Source organism: Aulostomus chinensis, chromosome 13 (assembly GCF_037954235.1).
Source record: "Aulostomus chinensis isolate RoL2024-O1b breed Wild chromosome 13, RoL_Achi_v1.0, whole genome shotgun sequence".
In the NCBI taxonomy this organism is placed as follows: domain Eukaryota; kingdom Metazoa; phylum Chordata; class Actinopteri; order Syngnathiformes; family Aulostomidae; genus Aulostomus; species Aulostomus chinensis.
Genome location: NC_141332.1, coordinates 10,310,551 through 10,332,044, shown reverse-complemented (window position 1 = coordinate 10,332,044; position 21,494 = coordinate 10,310,551). Strand labels below are relative to the sequence as shown.

The 21,494-nt window shown below is 42.2% G+C and overlaps 1 protein-coding gene across 7 annotated transcripts in view; it reads left to right on the top strand.

Moving 5' to 3' along the window:
* Nucleotides 1-21,494, top strand: part of ablim3 (actin binding LIM protein family, member 3) — a 47,304-nt gene that overhangs the window by 1,717 nt on the left and 24,093 nt on the right. For all 7 annotated transcript variants that reach the window (XM_086223095.1, XM_086223092.1, XM_086223096.1 and 4 more), the window contains exons 2-3: nt 5,355-5,489; nt 17,245-17,428. In XM_086223095.1, coding sequence (XP_086079221.1) covers nt 5,355-5,489; nt 17,245-17,428 — 319 coding nt within the window. The remainder of the gene's footprint in view (nt 1-5,354; nt 5,490-17,244; nt 17,429-21,494) is intronic.

Here is a 21,494-nt window from a genome sequence, read left to right as displayed (position 1 = left end):
TTCATAGGTAATCCAGCTGACAGACAAACGCCATCACCTCCCTGAGCAGTAATGTGATCAAAGGTTTGTTTACCTAATTGCCCTCACCGCTAATTTATTATTAATTGCAAATTTGTTTAAATTTAATCAAATTTCAATCAGCTTTGTAAAAGGTGAACTCCCCCGTGTTTTGTCTGGATGAGAAATAAAGTTTCTATGACAGGACGGACCAGTGAGACTGCTGGAGTGTGTTAGATGAATGAGAAACACAGCAGCGTGCTGTGTCAGAGATGAGACGGGGCTTTGCCGTCTGTGATCGTGTCGTTGTGGTTCTGCTATAAAATTGATTGAGTGAACATTGATTATTGAGTGATCTGACAGACAGAGTCAGCTGCCCTGGGCTTGACACACAACTCTCCAAGAACTCAAATCGTCCTACTAAAGTTATAGTCAAAGTGTAAGAGGAAATGCAATGAAAGATGTCAAACTTTCCTCGCGGTGTGCCGAAAGACTCTTTTTCAAAAGTATGTCCTCACCTCAACCCCATCCATCCTGCTCGTCCTCTGACTTGTAGCAGCACCAAGTTGTCAGATTTTTACATATCCAGTGAAATATGGCGAGTACTTGATGGATTGGCACTAACTTTTTCAGATTCATGGTTCCCACTAGACTGTGCCTCAAAACCTGCCTTCTTTCTAAGGGCCAGCAGGGATTTTTAAAAAGAAATCCGAAAGAGTACCTACTTTTCACTTGATTCTTCTCAGTGAGACTCTTCCTGGTGAGTTTAGGGTCTCGATCATAGGTTTGCCACAATACAGCGTGATGCTAATTTGATTGTCGATGGTCTTATTTAGAGTAGCGTACACAGTAAAGCAGTATATATTTTAGGCTGCTCATTTTAGCTGCTACTTCAGGATTGACGTATTGCTACCGCGGAAGGCAATCTGTCGGGGAGTTTACATGCCAGGCCATACAACTGGAGGACTCCTGATGTCCCGGTATATGAAGAGAATTGATTCATTCACCGATCTATCTCTGCCCCCCCAAAGGTAGGGGATGGTTTGCCCCTTTCACAGCTGATCACAGTCAGATATTTTTACCAGGTTAACTTCTGTGTCGTATTGATGACACTGTTGAGCATGAAATCAAAGTCGAAGATTAGATTAAGCAAAATGGGCACCTCCATCAAATGAGATCCTAACATTTGTCTCCTTGCATGGAGCACCAGGTCAATTTGATGCTAATTGGAAATGTACGTGTTGGGAGTAATTAGATCCTTGTGTTTATTATTAAGGTGTTTTAATTCAACTTTGACAATTCTAATTTCGGTTGTACCGATGTGTTCAGGGTTTTCGTCAGATGAACACTTACATGTCATGACTTTTTCTACGGAAAAATAATTGTTCTATGTGTCTCAATCGAATGCCCCAGTCACTCCTGTACAGCTCCAACCCCCCATACATGCGGTCGACTCCGGTAGCCAAGATGGGCGATGTCGCAGTGGTTACATCCACTTCTCATAGCTGTTCAAAATTCCCCAGGTTGCACTCTAATTTCACTGTGAGGTCAAATTTGAATGAGGGTTGCATCCTTATCTGTCTTTTGGGCCAGTTAGGAATTCTGAGCATGTTAACAAAGATGGAGAACATAATTAAAAGAACTGTGTGTTAACGTTCACTAGTCCTGAAAATAAAAAAAAAGAGAGCAAACGTTTTGTATCAATATCTGGAAGCGCAGCAGACTCACACACTTCTGTCTCATCTGGTGGACACTCCAAACCTGAGGCAAACACCATTTATCACTCTGCCAGATTCCTCGGTTCAATAACACACGCTCTAAAACGGCAGGCAGAGATGCTGGGAAACACAGATTCCTGTAGAGCTTTGCAGCCAGCCTTTATCAACAAGTCATTGTACAATTAGTAATTAGGAAATATTATCCAGTTTATTGGTGCACTCTAACACTTCATTTTATTTGAATTGCATCAAGTATAACTTAAAAAGCACAAAGCATGGCTGTTGCATCCCCCAGGTTGCTCCAGGTCCCCGTGACCTTGACTGGATTGAGTGATCATTTAGACTGTCAGTGGTGATCTGACCCTTCTCTCTCTCTGTACACTGGCTGAGTGTTTGTGATTCCTCTGGACATTGATGAATGCTCCTCTACAAGGTTTTGTCTGAAGCGAAGGGTGATGCAGGAAGAGCGGGGATGGCAAACAACAGGAAAGATCTGATCATTGGCCACTTTAGATGAGAGGGATGTGCAGCTGTGTAGCTTAATGTTCCAGTTATGTTGCCTATCAATGTGGGAGCCAGTAGTTTGATTCCTGGTATTCCCTCCAGCTTGATTGCATAGACACAATTGGTTGTGTTTGGTGGTGGGAAGCCATGATGATCGTATGAGTTCTCGTCACCGCACCAGGGCTTCCTCTGGTCAGTCAGGGCACCTGTTTGAGCCTGTTATCTCAGACGTGGCTCTTCCTCAAGGCTCATGGCAACTTTGATGTTGACTGGATGAGCAGTTGTTGAGACGATCGGGTCATATGAATACAGACAGAGATTTCTTGCTTTATTATTTAAACTTCGCACTCACAGCTAAATCAATCACCATTATAAAAACAAACAAGTGGGTTAAATGAGTAATTCCACATCTGGTGCAATGAAAACGGAAGGCAGGTTGTCTGATTTCTGAATAAACCTCTGGTATTTTAATTACAAGACAATTAGTTGGAGTTGGAGTTTTAACTGTTGCAAATGAAGATGTTATTAATTCAGTCAACCGACTCTCAACTGAGTTACATTCAGGGAGATTTAGTTTTGGGCTCACAAATAGTCAAATTAATTTGAAAATTCATGAGCAAGGTTTCTGCAGAGGTATGGCTGCCAGCTGTCTTTATGTCCAGAATAATGCGTCATAGCTGTCAAGAATAAGATTGTTCATTCTTGGAATAAGAAAGGAGGTGAAAGTCAAAAACTATATCAGCTGTCATGCTTAAACAGCACATTTGTCCTATTATTTTTTTTAACCCCTGTGTTATTTGCATTGCCTCTCTTTGATTGTTGTTACTCCTCCTCACTCCTCATCGCCACCAATCTCCCAGCATCCCTTGTGACTGAACTCCCAGCGTATTCTTCCCCACGGCTGTCAGTTCAGGGGCAGAAATAGTAGCATCAGTCCCCCGGGATGCTGTCTGCCTCTCTGACCCCACTCCTGTTCTTATCACCTGTCTGCTGGAGGCTGTATTCTCTCCGGCAATAGGCAGTGATTCAGTCATTGGATTATACCTGTAGCTCAGTGGCTATCATTATAAGAATGACTTAACCATCTCAGCATGGGAAAGGATGGTGCACTGTTGAAGAATGCTATAATGGGTTTAGATGGAGAGACTTGGTGGTGTTGAATGGGTTTGAATACACACAATTAGATAGTTATGTAAGTCTTAAGCTCCTGAGCCGATTGCATTTGTGGATTCCCTGCAAAGATGTGGCTTTTTGCCACTCCACACATTGAATAAGTGTTTCATTAATTAATTTAAGTACATTAGGACAAACATTTCCTCTTTTGGAAGCAAAAGATATTCTAACGAGCCAGTTTTGTTTTTTTGTTTTTTGAAGGTTAGCACTGTAGACAAATGTGTTTCCAGTAGGAGTTGGCACAGGCTGGCATTGGTTCCCTTTATCTCTCATTCACACCTGATGGGATCACTGTTGCTCAGGATGAAAAACAACAGCCTTCCTTTGCCTAGTCACTCTCTAACACATACACACACATCTATGAGGGAGTGTCATTATTTTAACCAGAGGCTGAACACTTATCAGGTGGGGCGGTTGGTTCTAGTTGTGTTGCCAGCATTGTGAAGGAAACAATGACGTAAGAGAGACATTGCTGTGGGAGACTGGGTGTACGCATAAATCATGGTTGCATATTTCCAGTGCCCACTCTGGCTGATCAGTCCTGCATATGTTCCTTCTTGCAGCTGTAGATGTACATCAGGATGCACAGACATTATATGAACATAGTCATCCAGCTCCAGCATGCACTGGGTGCTCAGGCTCTGAGGCGTGCAAGGCTGTTAGACGTTTTAAGTGCTGGGAGTCCTTGGAGATTCATCCAGTGAAATGGAATCAGTGGCTCTGTCACGCCAGCCCATATGCTGGCACTGCTATAACTGAAGCAGCAAAGTCCTTCAGTCAGCTATTCAGGTGGAGAGCAAGGCCAGCTGGTTACCCTGCCATTATACCCCTTCCATCAAGAGTAGGACCACTCAAATGCTCCTCAAGGAAGATGGAACTAAATAAGAGAGCATGAATGCATTTTTATGAGCAGTAATAGCAGGCTGGTTGTCTCAGCCTATAGATGTAAGATGATCCGTTAATAGCTGAGGTGAAGGTGGAACTTTCAATAATAACTTTCCACATCCACCTAAAATCAAATTGGCTTCTTATTTTTACCCCTTCACTTTTGATAGATCTTACTCCAGCAGTGTTTTCCTACAAAATGCATCACGTGTATCCATGAATTCTCTTCTGAGTGTTGAACAACCACCTGTAGATGACTAGAATGGTGTGAAACTATTGGCAGATTTTCTTCTGGTTCCATTTTGTCATCAAAACAGGTTAGCAAGATGTGTTCCTGTTGATTAGCGGGCTGAAATTCAAAGGAAATAGTAAGCATACAATTATGTCCTCACCTGTGTAGAAGAACATTGTTTTCGTCTGAGTTTTGCCGGCCATGGTGATAACCCGCTTGATTGTGTGGGTGGACCTACGGAACATTCGCAGAACAGCAGGCAAATTCAGGGCCACTGAAGCTTGTACATGAGTTATTTGACACCCAACTGCAACTCAGTATTGCAGTATTTTCATCTGACTTTGAAAAGTGTGATTTCTGTCAGACTAACATATATACATGTACCGTATTTGAAAAGTTCAGGTTTCTACTAGTACTAACACAATCATTCAACCTTCCAACGTAAGATACAAATGTAAAAATTCCTCCACAGTGGACCTTTAAACTCTCATTTTGATTACAGTGGATCAACCACATTCTAACTTGACACAGAAGTGTGTGTGTGTGTGTGTGTGTGTATTTCTGTGTATTTGTGGATGGTGTGTGCATGGACATATGTGTGTGTGTCTGTCTGCGTACTCTGATCTTAATGTAAGAACTGCTGTAAATTACTCATGGCTGGACATGTGATTGCAGCATAATTTAAAAAATTTGAATTTGACAAATTAACTGTCACCTCATTCAAGAGTTGTCTAATGTCAGTATTTCTCTACAGTAAATCATTTTTTCGATCATAATTTTTAAAACTTGTGCTTTAGTTCTACAGTATTTTGGATATTCAGTATCTGTTTTTCCTTCCACAGCAGCTTATCATCAAGCCTCAGCAGGAGGTGAACAAAGCTCTGGACCAATCCGGTGTCAGAGATGTCGGGATGTGTGCAAGGGAGAGGTGGTGCGAGTACAAGACATCCACTTTCACGTCAAGTGTTTCACCTGCACCGGTAAGATGCAAGGCAGCTTGATTTGCTACATTGGAAGAGGAGCCCTAATACTCAGCTGTGTGGAGATCTAGTCTTCCAATCGGTTGGTTGATATTTTCGTGTCCAGGATTAATGCCTTTTTGGAGCGGGAGGGACATAAACACACCTTGTGTATTTCATTTTCCACTGATAAGCTACATTCTATCAGTAATTAATATTCTAATTAGGGACATAAGCCTAAATTTCTGTGCATCCACTTGTCACCTTATCAATTGCACACTATTTTAAATCACTATTTTCAGTCCTTATGTTGTTTTGGTGACTATAATCCCCCTCTTGAATTGTGATGTATTGTAATGTATTCGTCTTTGAACCCTGTTCACACAGGACTATTATTACCTGGGGAATTCTCGTCATTTGTACTATTTTAGAAGTCGACCGTGATGTCTCTGTGTCTTGATTGTGAATACGTCTTGTCATAGACCAGTTGATGAGTTGAAGTTCCCTGGAGTTCCTGGCCATAACTGCTGAAGTTACATAAGAGGGGACACTGACAGTTAGTTATCCTGAATCCCCTCTTTAATCCATCTCCTAGTACACATGCTGAGTACCACTATTAGCCAACAGTGGGGATTGGAGCGGATCACAGGTGCCTTGTAGGGGACTTAGGCTCCTGCTAAGGTTGCCGATAATAGCACTGCCAACTTGGAGGGGATTTTCCTTCAGTTGTACGCTGTGGTTTAATGACGCTGTTTCAAGGCTTACAACTGCTGACCTACAATTGATACAGTGGGGATGCCTTTCTTTTTTGTGATCTCTTAAAGTGGCTGTCTAGCAGGGTGTTCATTCATATCTGTATTTTTTTGGTATATATAAAAATGTGTTAGAATGAAAATGTCAAAATTGGTTTGCATATTAAGGAAAATAGTGACTTTTTGTTATAAACATGTTGTGTGTTATTTCTAGATGCAGTTATGCAGGCAAAGACTTTTGTGGAGAAGGGTGTATTTTTTTACTTTTGAGGTGGTAGGGTCCTCTGTCCTTCCGCTAGTGTTCATTGTGCTAAGCTAACTAGAAAGCAGCAGTCTGATGGGGTTTTTACAGCTCCATAATGCATGCAGAGAGCATGGGTGTCTATCTGCTTGTCTGACGAAAATGATGGACTAGGGACACTTTTCCACTGGCTCACTTTGGCTCGGGTCAGGTGGGGATGGGTCGGTATGGCTCTGTGTGGGTGCGCTTCCACTAGCACCAGGTACCACGTCAGCATGGGTGGACTCACCGGCCGAGAGTTCCCCGGTGTAATTCGTGTGTGACTCAACAACAACAACTGAGGACATGGAGGCAGCTTTATGACTGTTGCTCGGTGTGGTTTTTGCTTAAACTAAAAGTAATGGACGATAGACAGGCAAGGCTTCAAGTGGCAAAACAGAACACCCAAGAAAAGTATAAAAGACTTAAGCTAGCGAGCACCAGTATGATACATAGTAGAGGACTAAAGTGGGTAAGTTAACCAATCAGCCCCCCGCTATGTGTTTACATCACATTTTAGTCCCCGCTCGGCTTGCTTGGAACTCCAGCGGAGCGGGACCAAAATGGGAACAATTAGTACTGTGTTGGGTCCAGTGGAAACGGGGCCAAACTGACTCGACTCGACCCGAGCCGAAGTGGGCCAGTGGAAACACGCCCTATGAGTGTGTCTCCTGAAAAGTTGGCGTGTTCCTTTAAAAGACAAAACTGAGGTTGCCTGGCCTTGTCCTCAAGTGGAGAACACCAAGGAAGAGGTGTGTTCTCCCATAGGTCTACTAAAAATGCAAAAAACATTTATTTGTTGTGTCACTCAGTGGAACAGCATGAAACATGTTTCTATAATCCTTGCCTCCTTGTGCACAATAGAAATGCACAAATGGAATTCTTTAATTTTTCTGTAGTTTATTCATCAAAATTCAGTGTCATCATTTACAAGACATGTTACAACACAGTGTTCCGTGTTGTAAGCAGATGGGTTGAATTGGAAGGGAAACATTCAGACTGCCGGATGGTGCGATAAGTGAATGATTTCTCTGGAAAAATGACTCAAGGTCCTTTTTTAACATGACGGCAGCACAGTTACAAAAGTAAGTGCACATCTGAAAAAGGTTTATGACAGCCAAGTATCTGTGCATTTGCAAATTGGAAGTCAAAGAACCGAGAAATGCTATTTGTCATGCTGCTGTACGGCCCGGAGCCAGTGCGCTGACTATTATGTTAACAGGGCCATCTCTAAAGCAAAGCCTTTTCAGTCATTTTCAAGTGATTTTGAATGAAGCCAACAGATTCTGTAGACTAGGCACAAAATGTGTACCCGACTCTCATCTACAGTAATCACATCATTTTTGCATAATTAAGAACTACTGATACAATTTGGAGCAATCACAGTCAACTTTTTTCCTCCTCTTGGTGGCTTGGTTGTATAATGTTATGTATTTCCCCTAACAGTCATTATTTCTTGTCTTGTTAATGTTGATTTCGTTCATATTTGTGCAAATGTTTTTACATATCAGCTCTGTTTTACTTTTAGGACACCTTTTATTTCATGTTTTCATATCGTGCTGCGCAGCTGTGCCAGTTGACTTTGCAGCATCCTCCTCAGTGCACCAAATATTGATGTTTTGATACTGAATATTTGAAACAATTTCTATACTACTTGCCACTCTTCTGTCCACATAGCCCCACCTCTTTTTGTTGTCAATCATCTGATTTGCTGTGGTAAAGCGCTACCTCACAGAAGAGACTCTGCTACTAGTTTTGATGAACAAATACAGTGTTCATTGGAAATACTGTGCATTTGAGGCAAATGAACAAGGAACGAGAAAAAAAATAAGAAAAACAGCGAACATCCTCTAAAAAGTACTATTTTGAGCTTGCCCTCAAACTTGAGAACCGAAATTAGATTTATCATCAAATGAACCTGTTTTTTTAATAGATTTTTCTGAGAAAAACAAACACAAATATCATTTAGTTGTGTTGAACAGCCAAATCTGAGTTGATGACATAACTGCAGCTCTGTTTAAAGCCCTGATCAAAGAAAGGTTTCTAATATTGATACCTGATCTCCCTCCCTTCTTTTTTCTAGCCATGTTATATTCATCTTTAAATAAAAATAAATACATTTCCTGTGGTACAAAAAATGGTATTGAATATTGATATTTTTCAAGATGTTGAATAGATGAGGGAACATTTTCTTTCTCAAAGTGAAAAAAAAGTTTTTGAAAATACTTAGTAAGATCCTTTTACAGTGCAAACTTTCCTGGACAGTATTTGCCTTTGTTGAGGCGGCCATCACAAGCTGATTTTCATCGTGTAGGGTGGAGCGTGATCTCTCAAACACAAAAAAATCCCACCCTTTTCTATACTGGACTTGATTGAGGTAGGAAATAACGTTACAGAATGTGTTCCAAAGTCTCCTGCAGCTGTTGTTTGGGAGAAGCAGCTTTGCATCGTGTGCTAATGTCCTCCACATAGTCGTTCTACGGGAAATCAACCCTCAGAGGGTTGTTCATCGGAGAGTTGCTGTAACATGTTCTCCACACACAAAAACACATGCATGCAAACACTTTTTACACACAAACACTCAGATGCACATGCACAATCGCTGTGGTTGTAAGTGGTTGCTGTGGTAACGGTGTGAAGGGGCACCCGCGCCCTGGTTGGTGGATATTCTCAGCATCTCTATGGTGCTATTAACCAATGGCAGGGCACTATTCCACGCCCCAGAGAAATAGGGGGGTGAACACAGGAAGAGAGCGGAAAAGAGAGGGGGATGGTGGTGTTGTTTGAGTCCCCTAAACATTACATCATTACTTTGGTCGTAACCAAACTGATATTTCTTTCTTTCTCTCTTTGCTTTTCCTCCTCTCCCTCTCCTCTCCCTCTTACTCACTCACTCATAGGTAGCTTTACAGTAATATAAACCTGTCCTGTTAAATGCAGCCCCCTCCCCTTCTCATGTTCCAGAGAGCTCTCCTCATCCCGAGAGGCAATGGGGTACTATTGTGCGACCAGACCATGCCACATCCCTGCCCATAATGTGCTCCTCTGTATGGGCCTCTGCACAGCCAGCAGTTTCCTTTTATTGTTGCGTGTGTCACCTCCCCACACACACAAACACGCTGCATGTTCTTTTGAACTTTTCAACTCCATCCATTCTGCATTGTCCGCATCGCTATTGTCTCCTTTTGATTGGTTCGATGTATGTTTTCTCAGGCTGAGCAGCTTCAAATGAAAACGAAAGATTGAATTTTGGCATTTTCCCTCTATCTCTCCCTCTTTTTTATGCTTTCTCTCTCTTTCTTTCCTGATGACAGTCGCCGAAGCATGAAATCAATTTCTCATCTTGAGACAGGATGACATTGGCATGCGGGGCGTGACATTCGGGGACTAATGGCTAAACTGTATTAAACCATTTCACTGGAGTGACAATCCTCTGTCAGCAGCCAATTGGCTTGTCTGTCACATGCGTTCTAAACTTTGCCCATCGCGCCGTGTTTCAACATTTGATTTTGGTCTTCGCTATCTTTTTTTAAAGAGGTTATTGACCTGGACTGATAATATTATGTCCCATAGTTCTTCATTTCCACCACAAAACCACAACATAAATTCCTAGATTTTCCCTTCTCCTCTTCCTCTCTTTCACTCCTTATATTTCTGTTTCCTATTTGCCTGAAAGGGCTGACTTTGCCCAATGGAATAGTTCATGAACATATGATGTGGTCAGGTTAGTGAGACTTGTGAACACACACACAAGAACACAGATTGACTTTGCAAGTAGAAATACATACTTTCATCCCATCCATCATTTCATCCACCCCCCTGCTTTTCCCAGTGTTTTACAAATCCACGTTACCTTCTCGATGCCACATTATCATAATTCCTCGCTCATGCATCAGTCAGAGAAGAACAGAGCACTAATCATGTGCATTTAACCTCTCATTTCATCCCATTATACAGCGGCTGATCATAGCAAGAAGCAGCACCGGCAGCGCAATCAGCATAAGACAGAAGTCTGGGAAGAATAAAGCGTGCACGTGTGTGCGTGCACGTGCTGGACGATGTGGTGTTGAATTACCGGCAGACGGGCTGACTCGCGCATATTGGCCTAATGACATAGTGACCACATTTACCCCATCTCTGGAGCATAATTGGCACTCTTGGATGCCAGCAGAAACAGTGGGGCCTGTTGGCGGCACGAGTGAAAACAGACTAACACAAACACAAGCATGATAGACGCACAAAAAATAATATGCAACGGACAGGGATAGGAACAAGTATAGACACGTTTGTCTGCTCTCAGTGGTTTTAGAGACTTGTCTCATAAAATAGTCCTGAGGGGAACACAGACAATCCAAATAAATACTCAGCTTGTGCTCCATTTCTAGCCTGTAGTCTTGCTGGGGCTGTTCCTGTCTCTGCAGACCTGTTTCAGTTACTCCAGCCTCCCTTTGGATGCCATTAACCCCCATCACTCGCCCTCTGTGTTAATAACATCCACCTACAGTACCAACTGTCTGCTCTCTGAACGCGAAGGAAGCACAGAAAGATATGTAGTGGGAGAAAGGGAGAGGAATAGTAAGTCAAACAAAGACAAAAAAGACAAGAAGGTTATGAAGAGAAAAAGAAAGAGCTACACACAGCACAGAAAAAAGTGGGGGGTTACTGGGAAGGGGAGCTTCCTGTAGCTATAGCAACCACTGGTGCGCTGGTCCAATCACCACGCCAATGCTTGGTTGCTAGGGAGAGATTCCGGCGCAGAGAGAAGAGAGCGCGGCAGGCAACGGCACTCCTCCCCAACAACTCTACAGGATCCAGAATAGATGACGGGGATTATTCCTCGGCTTGTCTCTCTCTCAAGCGTCACTGTCCTGTAGGATTTTCTCACAATGACGCCCAGCCTATTGTTTTGAAGTGTGTGTTTGTTTGTGCCATGACAGCGTGGAGCGAAGTGTGCAAGCGTCTTGCTCAGTTCAGATGATAAATACTATTAGGCAACAAACCCTGCTGTGCCGGATATACATCTGCATACATGGAGCTACAGCTGTGGAGCTTTTCTTTGCTGTTAGCAAGGACCTCGCTGCTCAGTTAAGGTCATTTAACTCCAGCAGTTAGGGAACATTTGTGTGTCCGGTTTCATTCACTTGTATTTTCCCCTCAGACGAGTCTCTCATTTGCTCTGAAAGAGTTAAAAGCTAAAGGCCTCAGCAGCGGTGATGTTCTGCTGGTATGAAGGGACTCCACTGGGCAACCATCTGTCTCCAGCAGAGCCTGATGCTCAGGGAACCCCTGGCACTCAGGCACAATAAGGGTGCAGGGGTGAGTTTTAAAACCCTGAAGTAACTTAGCATTGTACATTAAGTTTTTGTATTTAAAAAATCAAAACACAAAGAAAAACAAAACATTACAGTGGGTTCATTTTTAATGGTTTACTTGCTGAAAACAACGCACCATCGTTTGTTTGCCGCAGAGCTTTTTTTTCTGTAGTGATTGAAAATTCAATGACCAGTAAATAGTCCATTGACTTTTGGCTAACTGGACTCCAGGTGATGCTAACTTTCATGTTGGCTCACAGAAATACCCCATCACTGGCAGTATCTTTCTCTGTTTTACCATTTAGCTCCAAGCTGCCATTATTTCTTTTTTTCCTCTGACATCTAGCCTTGCTAGCAGCAGCGCTTCAGTGGCAGTACTATTGATTTCTTGATTGGTTCAAGCTGACATTTCTCAACAATACATGTAGACACTTGTAAAGAGATTCATGGTCTCTAGAGATTTGACTGACTTTTCCATTTGTGGCATCATGAGGTTGTTATTTTGGATTTGAAAAAAAGTTAAGTACCAATGGATAGAAGCAGCCAAAATGTGTTTCCTAGGAGGGGAACCAAGGACCAGGTTGAGGGATTATACCTCCACTCTCGCCTAGGAATACCCAGATGGATGGATAGATGGATGGATAGACAGGTCAATACCTCTGTCAAAGAGGTCATGTGATCACCAATGTGTATGCTTGATTATTCCCAGAAGGTCTCAGACAAACAAGCACAGATTTTGATGAAAATTTTGATGTTTATTTTTTTGAAGGAACTGCCGATTAACTTTTGAAGGTGATCTGGATCAAATTGCGGATTCTGGATCTTGATGAAATTCCTTGTGAATGGTTCAACATTTGTCATATTCTGTATCTGTGAGGCTTTGTAGCTTTGTTTGGATTGAACAAATGTGTAAGCAGCAGTTATTCAGTGAACAGTGCAGACACGAAGGTGGCTGTTACATTTACAAGTACAATCACAGTAACAAGAAGATTAGTCGTCATTTTTTACTTTGACCCCTGGTGAATAGGTGAGTATTTGCTACCTTCCGAAACCTGTTGCTGCCCTGCTACATTTATACTCTTCCTCTTAACTGTCAGGCCCTAATATCTTACAGAAGACTTTAAAAATATGCGTATAAGTTGACACAAGCACTAAAACAATTAGAATGTGAAGCTACTTTGAGGCACTGTTCAAAGTGTGACCATTTACCTAATTGGACATTATGAAGCCCTAAGAGCCGAATAATGAGCTTAGACATGTTAGTCACAGTGAGAGAGACCCGTTGCAGCTTGGAGAGATGGAAGATGCTGCTCTGCGATGTGTAGTAGTGAGAAAAATGGGTGCAAGTTAGGATAAATTGGAGACCTTGTGCTCACAGCCGCAAACTGTAGCTGTGAGCACAAACTGTGACTATTTTTGGGTTCCAGCCTGGGCTGACTTTGAGACGGGAATTTTAATTGCGTCTGTTGGCTGGAGATAAATACTCAATCGTCCAGACCCCCTGTTGGCGTCTAATCAGTGAGGTTCTAATGACCACAGCTGCAGAAAGCAGCCTACATGCTAACCTTTAATCACTGGACCTGTGATCTTGAGATGTTACAGTCTCAGGAAGGAAGAAAAGCAGTTACTTTTACTTTCCCCCATTAAAGTAGCATTCAGGGAAACATCATAAAATCAGCCAAAAGATGAATGAAGTCTTTGATGTAGTTTAATGCTGTATTTGATTTAGGAAGCTAATTGATGATAAATCTGACCAGAAGTTCTTATTAACTTCAAATTACTCTTGTTTCCAGCTGCAACTTTCCGCAGGCCATTCATAGAATAGTGAATCAAACCAGAGCTGTTCTGCTTTGGTTGTAATGGATGGATGTCTATACCGTGTGGTGCTGGTTGTGTGGCTGAAACTAAAGACATTCGTCTGCGAGGCAGGCTGATGATGCCCAGCTCTGATCTGACCCCACCCACAGTGCTGGCAGCTACTACAGTGTGTGGAGGGAGACGGTTGAAACTTCAACATTATGGTTCAAACTGAAATGAGGCAACGTGAGAGAAGGAATCATTTTCGGGACTGCCGAAGTGTTTGCCTTTTGAAAAAAAATTCAATACGTTGTGTGAAAATTTCAGTTTATTTTTTCCAAATGGTAATTTTTTTCAGTTGGGGTATTGTTGGTAAATCTATATGAAAAATTTTTGTGCCCCCCCCCCCAATTGAAAGCTGTGTTTTTTCTTAAAGTTTAGTGTTTGAGCTTCATTGTGGACAATTGTGTTTGTTTAGTTTGATACCAGGAGCCGTTTCCACATTCTTTAATTCAAGTGCACACATTACATCACAAATATGATGGTCGTCCAATATTCAGCTTAACCGACATTGAGACTGAACTCTGTATTTATAATGGAGATCTGAGCTTTAATATCGTGCAAGTTTACCCACATTGCATCAAGATATTTCAAATTGAGATGATAAAAACCTGAGAAATACAAATAAATGTCATCAGGAGTATAGAACTGAACTTTTGAGATTATTTAGAGAGATTTCCTTTTTGACACATTCAGATTACTCCTATGTCAGATCAGAGTTTATGCCATCACTGTCGATTCCAAACAGACTGAAAACGAAACATACCGTATTTACAGTACATCCCCCAGCTACACCACAACACCAGCCATTATGTCACCAGCACCACAACCACTGTATCACTTTGACGGGGACCAAGCTGTCTCTAGGGCAACTGTGGAAGGTTTATGTCTCCTATGGCAACTGGGGAAGGGGGACGTCCTTTGCAATGCATGAACCAATCGTCCAGTCTGGAGAAAACAATATGACTAGCAGGAACAGGTGAACTAGCCGGCCGGCCTGTCCAATCCAGTCTGAGCAGTTCCAGTCAGCCAGCTGTGATTCGGTCTGGTGTCCATATGCTAATGAAGTGCATTCAGCTAATTGAGCGGATTCCAGTCATTTGAAAATCAATCTGGGCACAGACTGAAAAGCACTTTTTCAAGAGAATAGAGAGAGAGGATGGTAGAAAATGTTACTATTATTTCACAGCAGATTACAAACACTGTTTTCCTGAAGTGATCACCATGCGCTGTCTCAGGACTTGTGTTTTTTTTTTTTTCCAGGGTGAATAGCTCAATAGATGAGGAAATATTGACTACCCCATTCCCCTTTTCCTCGAAGGCATCACATAGCATGTGATTTGGGTTTCTTGTGGTAAAAACCTTTTTAGTTAGACTGGTTCAAAATGCAGCGGGGACACTTTTTGAAGACATAGTTAAGCGGTTTTGGAAATGTGGTCGACACATGCACACACACTTATACGAACAGACTATTTTAAATCTCAGAGCGCTGGCCCTGCTCATTCATCCCTGCCTTCCTCTGTACTTTGGCAGCCACCTCGCCTTGATGCCAATGACCTGTCGTAATGATAAAGATCCATCATCATATCTGCCTCACCGTACACACTGTCACATTTCATCATCCTATCTCTGCATATGCACAGTGCCATCCCATCAGGGATGGATTTATGTGTTTCAGTCCTCCTGTGGGAGCTGAGATTGTTTTGTTGTTAAGTGAGGGCCCATTGATCTTTTATTACACCATTAAGTCAATACGCTCCTCTCATAAATAGCTTGAGATTAAATGAGCCCCTTTGAAGGGTTTGTGTGCGTGTGTGTGCGTGCGTGCGTGTGCGTGCGTGTGCGTGTGTGTGTGTGTGTGTGTGTGTGTGAGTGAACTCACTGGTGGCTCTAGGGAGCTAACTTTAGCCTGCAGCAGCAACCCCATGCTGGCCAGTATAAAGCCATATATTACCTCCTCCACTGGGGTTATGGTTTCACTCACGGCTGTTGGCTGTTTTAGTGGTCTTTCCAACTGTCAGCAGGATTTTCAAAAAAAAAGGTTGATTTTCTTAAAAAATCAGTGGCAGTGTGGAGCATGCACCAAGGAAGGATCCATTAAATTTGGATGCAGATGTGTTAAATGTAGCGAGAAACAGTTTAAAATACTACTTTAAAGTCATTGTATTTTTTTGTCCTGGCAGGTCTGAGCATGTGGAAGATATTAAATTGTACACTTTCCTAGAAGTTCCAACTGAGATCTGTCTGGTACTAATGTTGTAGGTTTCCACTTCATCTAGCAGTACCAGGTGTTTAAGGCCTCTGGTCTTGTTCTGGGTAGTCCAGTCCCCCTCGAACATGGTCTGTTATTGGCTTGTGCTGTATGTTTTTGCTGGGGTTGGACTCATGTCATTTCGGGCTTAGCTGGGAGGAAGCTGATAGCAGGCGGCCTTCAACTTAAACCAAAAGTGAAGCCCATTAGAGGGCGGAGCATGCAGGTAAAATAGCAGTAAATCTAGATGTAAGTCAAGTTGAATGAGTATGTGTGGAGCCCTCTAACTGCTTATAATGCCCCAACATACAGTAAACATGCACTAAGCTTTTTTCAAGAAACTACCAAAAATGTGTTTTTAATGTGTACGTGGTACTGTGGATGTGATTTATCTAGCATGTGCCCTTCAGCTGTGCCATCTGTGTGTCAGGTCACTGCATTTTTCCAGTTGGAAGTTACAGTAGCTGTCAACTCTTCCTGTTGGTTAACCACAGGGACTGGGAGAAATTAGAGACCAGCAACCTCACTGGCCACTGATCCATGAAAAGGCCTCTTAGCTCTACTGTTACACTTCCTTGAATCCCCTGGCAGTCACTGGAAAAGGGCTGTAGCACATATTGTCTGCTTAGGATACACAAATTAGAGCTGTACACAACATGAGCACTTACTTTGCATACATAATGATCTCCACTATAGTCAGTGCGTGGAGCATGTGGTCTGTTGTTATGTTTCCGTCTTCACGATGTTCAACACAAAATGACTTTTCCACTGATTGTATCATTATATTCCCATCTGAGAAAATTGGTTCCGTCACCACTGTCTGGAGCTGTGTCACTTCACCAGAAGCAGCCATGTGTAAAGACACATGGCGCAAACACATGCATACGCACATGCAGGTAAAAATAGAACTAAAAAAACACAACAGATGTCTAACTGAACAAAATGCTGCATGTCACAAAATGAGAATTTCCTTGTGCTTTTAGAATGCATACACAAGAAGCTGTTAATTCACGAAGGCTTTATCTAACCTCGAAAGTCTCATTTACGATGTCCTCATCTGGTGGTTTTTCCACATGTCCCACACTGTATCATGCCTGTTCAGTGGTTAGTCCTTTAGCATCATCAGGAAGGTCTGCATGTTCTCCCGTGTCCTGATTTCTGTTGGGTGTCTTCAGTAAAACGACTTAGAAAGAATCAAGTATCCTGTCAGTGCCCTGATCTAAGTCCCTACTAGAAAGAACGAGAGGTGCCAAAGAAAGCAAAGTATACTGTGAGTGTGCAAAACGACAATTAAATACTTCTCATTTACCTTTTCTCTCCGCAGTTTGTAACTGTGATCTGGCGAGATCAGGGTTCTTCCAGAAGAAGGGCGAATACATCTGTACATCCGACTATCAGCGCCTGTACGGTACACGCTGTGACCGCTGTGACAGCTTCATCACAGGCGAGGTGGTCTCTGCTCTGGGACGCACTTACCACCCAAAGTGCTTTGTCTGCAGTGTCTGCAGGTACTTGTGCACACGCTCATCCATATCCATACGGTTTAATTTTACACGTTATTTCTTACATTGAAGGGATGAAGTATTTGGCAGGTATTTGATCCTGTAAGATTCAATCTAATTCTGTCTATATTTATTTTTTCATCATATTTTTTTTTTACATTGCACATAGAGGCAAAGTCCAGTTTTAACATACATACATTGATGATTGCTGCTCAGATATGCTGAGTGAAACAAAACCAGAGAGTTCAGTTTATTTTATCCATACGATATACAAAAAATGTTATCCTGAGAACATAAAGTCACGTCTTGTGCAGTTTCAACCTGTGCTTTAGACTTCAGCTAGTACACATTTCCACCAGCTACTCAGGCTCAACAGTCACAGTATTATAACTGATCAGGTTACTCCATCACATCTTTATCTGCACAGTTCTTGGTCTTTCCTGTACTGTGAAGAACAAAACTGGCAATTCATTAGTGAAAGTAGCCTGTTAGTAGAGACGGAGTGGATGGAGAACAGGAGATTAATTGTGTAAGTACAGAATGTAATAATGACTTTTCTCTTCCTCTGCCATGACTCACTGTTTTCTGCCTCATGACCAAGCAGTTGTACCTCAAACGATGCCGTCAGGCAAACACTCTCTTTAAGTTTATTCATTAGTGAAATCCAGTTTTCTGGCTCCACACCCTCCTTCCTCTCAGCTGATGTCTCTGTCTCTTACCCAGAGGGGGGAAAAGTAGCTTCTCCATACAGCAAAACCACCTCCCTTGCCAACTGAAATGAAAAACTATAGACCTTTATTACCTCTGGTATTTCTATTCAAAACTTAAGCCATTTCCAGCCAACTGTCTTTTTATTTCTCCTCAAACTCTCTGGAGCTTCTGTAGTCCCAAGAGCAGTTGACCACCAAATCCGCTCTGGAAATACACACTCCTGGTTCAGACCCTACTTAACTGCTCTTACTATATAGTGGAGATCTGTGTTCAGACCCTAACCAGGTGTCCCTCAGGACTCAGTCTTGAAACCACTGCTACTCTCTCATCATACTAAATCCATAACCCATATGATCTTTGAGTCGTGGCTTCTCATGTCACTACTATACTGAGGACAATCAGGTCTTCTGCACCACCTCTCCCAAGGAAAGATTGGTCTCTCACAGAGCTCTCCATCTGCATTGACAACACTAATGTACTGCAATCTCAGATTGCCAGGAACCCCAAGGTGATCCTGGACATTCAGCAGCTTGGCAACAACAACTTGCTCCTGTAGGTCCTCCTCTAAATGGCAACACGTAACCATTTACAAGGCAAGCTGCACAAATCCTGGTCCAAGCACTCATCCTTCACAGAGACTGCCTGCTTCTGTCATCAGACCTTAGAGATAGTGCATTAAGAAAGCTGCAGCTCCTCTTCCGTTCACAAGGGACGTGTACGTAACAAGAGGCATCAGACTACAAACCCTATCTGCAGTTTCTGATCAGGTTCTCCATGTTGTCTTTATTACCCCATCTTGCAGGATTCTTAACCCTCCCATTGCTACATAGGCTCAGAAGTTAGTCATCACTGCTGAAACTTGAATCCCATCATGCCCTAATGATGGAATGGCTGGCTCACTGCCTGTCGTTCAGAGAAGACTAAAGATGCACCTCTTCATGTTATACCAGGACCTTCCTTTAACTAAGTGCTTACCCTTCGTAAAGGGTACAATTTGTTTTATGTTTCAAAACAGGCAATCCAAAGGTGAATGTCTTTTCTGTGGTGTGTGTAATGGTGCCAGTCAGCTTTATAAATCAGGAATTTTCTCAGCTGCTAAATGTCAACAAATATCTGATTGGAAACCTCAAGCATCCTTTGGGCTTTTTTTTTAGTCAAGACACGTTTCCAAAAGAGAGGGAGTGTTTCACGCTGTTAGATTTCTTAAAAGTAGGCCATCTCTCCTCTGACCTCCATCAGTGTTCATGTTAAGCTCCTCCTGAACAAACCGGTGTCAGCGTCCCTGTTGGCTTCTCTTTCTGTTTCACTTACTTGCATTTTACGTGTCTTTCTTTTGCTCTCTCTCTTTTGATGTGTTATAAGTTTAAATGAGAGTGAACTTTCTTTAATTCCCTCAAGGAGAATCGTATTGGTTGTTGTTTATCTGCTTGACATTGGCTCATAAACACGCCGTCAGCAGGCACAAAAAAAAAAAAAAACGGAACTGATGCCAACTGGTCAAAGGCAGTCAGTGGAGCAGTCCTGGCAGTGACAGGGATGTCTGTGTGTGTGTGTGTGTGTGTGTGTGTGTGTGTGTGTGTGTGTGTGTGTGTGTGTGTGTGTGTGTGTGTGTGTGTGTGTGTTGTTGTTGTTGTCAGCGTATGTGGAGTCAACTGGAAGAGACAGCGAGAAGCCGAAGGGTGAATCTCTTCTTTCTTGCTCCGTCTGCCCTCTGTCACATTGCTTACAGTCTTTTTTCTTTTACCTCTTTTGTCTTGTTCCCCTCCTACCCTTCTTCACCTCTTTTTTCCTGGTTCTGCTTATTATTACCATGCTCCTCCTCCTTCTCGTCATCATCTTCCTCTATGTCTTTACCATCACCCCCTCACTGGACCCTAAGTACTGGTGGTGATTAAAGCCAGAGGTTGTATATATAGATGCAGCTACAAATAGCATCACTTCCACCACTAGTATTTAAAAAAGAAAAAAAAAACAAGCATTAAATATGTAAACAGAGTAAATTTTTAAAGGCAGAGAAAGGCTGACGAGGCAGAGTGTCTTGAGAGCAACCCACAGGTAAAGACAAGGTCAAGCACTCACACATGCAAACACGCGCGCACACACACAAACACACACACTCACTCTGCATAATCTCAGCCTGTTCTGAGCTCAGGTTGGGCTATAGGTTGTGACATCAATGGTGAGAAACATACTCCATGTTAAATATTGAGCCTGTCATGCTTGGGAACGGCTTCATGTGTTGAATGCAGACTACGCTAGGCCTCTTCTACATTTCGCTTTCTGCTCATGGTGGCCTGTCCATTGAATTAAAATGAAAGATGAACTAAATTCAGGAACGTGTGGTTAACCTTGGAACCAAGTGAAGGGTGAAATTAGAATTAAACTGAAATCAATGATAGGTTTTATAGGTTTCTTGATGCTGGTATTAGAGTGAAGAAAAAAAATTCCCTCAAAAATGTGGACATCAAGACCTGTGACAAAGCTATGTAACGAGGGCAGGGTTATTTAATTTTCAAAATGAGTATTATTATTTAAATTGATGGACATCAGGCCATTGAAATAAACTAAAAACCAGAAAAGCATGACAGGTGATTCAATGATTGGAAAGTATGTCCTGGTAGAGGGTTTCATTCATTCAGAATAGTAGACAGTGTGTCATCACCAATGCCTTTGCAGGATACAACACTTCTGTATACAAACCTGAAACATTTATTGAATCTTCAAAAAAATTAAACATTTTTAATTGGTGTGACCTTATTGACTGATAATAGTAAAAGCATCTTTTTTTTTCTGAATTATGCTGTAAAACACGTTTTCATCTTCATACATATAGGACAACATATACCACTACTGAGATGTTGGTCGGGCTGCGGTTTTCTTAACCATGCGTTCCTTTTGCTGTTGATTGGGGCCTTTGATTTCATGCTTATTTTCTCTCTGATTGTTGTACAACAGTTGTGTTAAATAAATCCATCCATCCATCCATTTTCTATACCGCTTATCCATTAAGGGTTGTGGGGGGACTGGAGCCTCTCCCAGCTGACTTTGGGAGAGAGGCAGGGTTCACCCTGGATGGATCACCAGTGCATCGCAGTAAATAAATACATACAAGACATAAATGGATTCCGCATGTAAACCAACATACCTTCAGAATTAAAGAAGTGTCTGGTATATTACAGCTGTTCTGCTCACTTGTCCATTCCTTCGCTTACATGCATGAATCATATAGAAACATGACTCACTCCAAACATACATTAACAAACAGATGTGGATCTACAGACACATACACATACGTGAGCACTCACATGCACTCACACACACACTCATATAAACACACACACACGTACACACACGCACACAC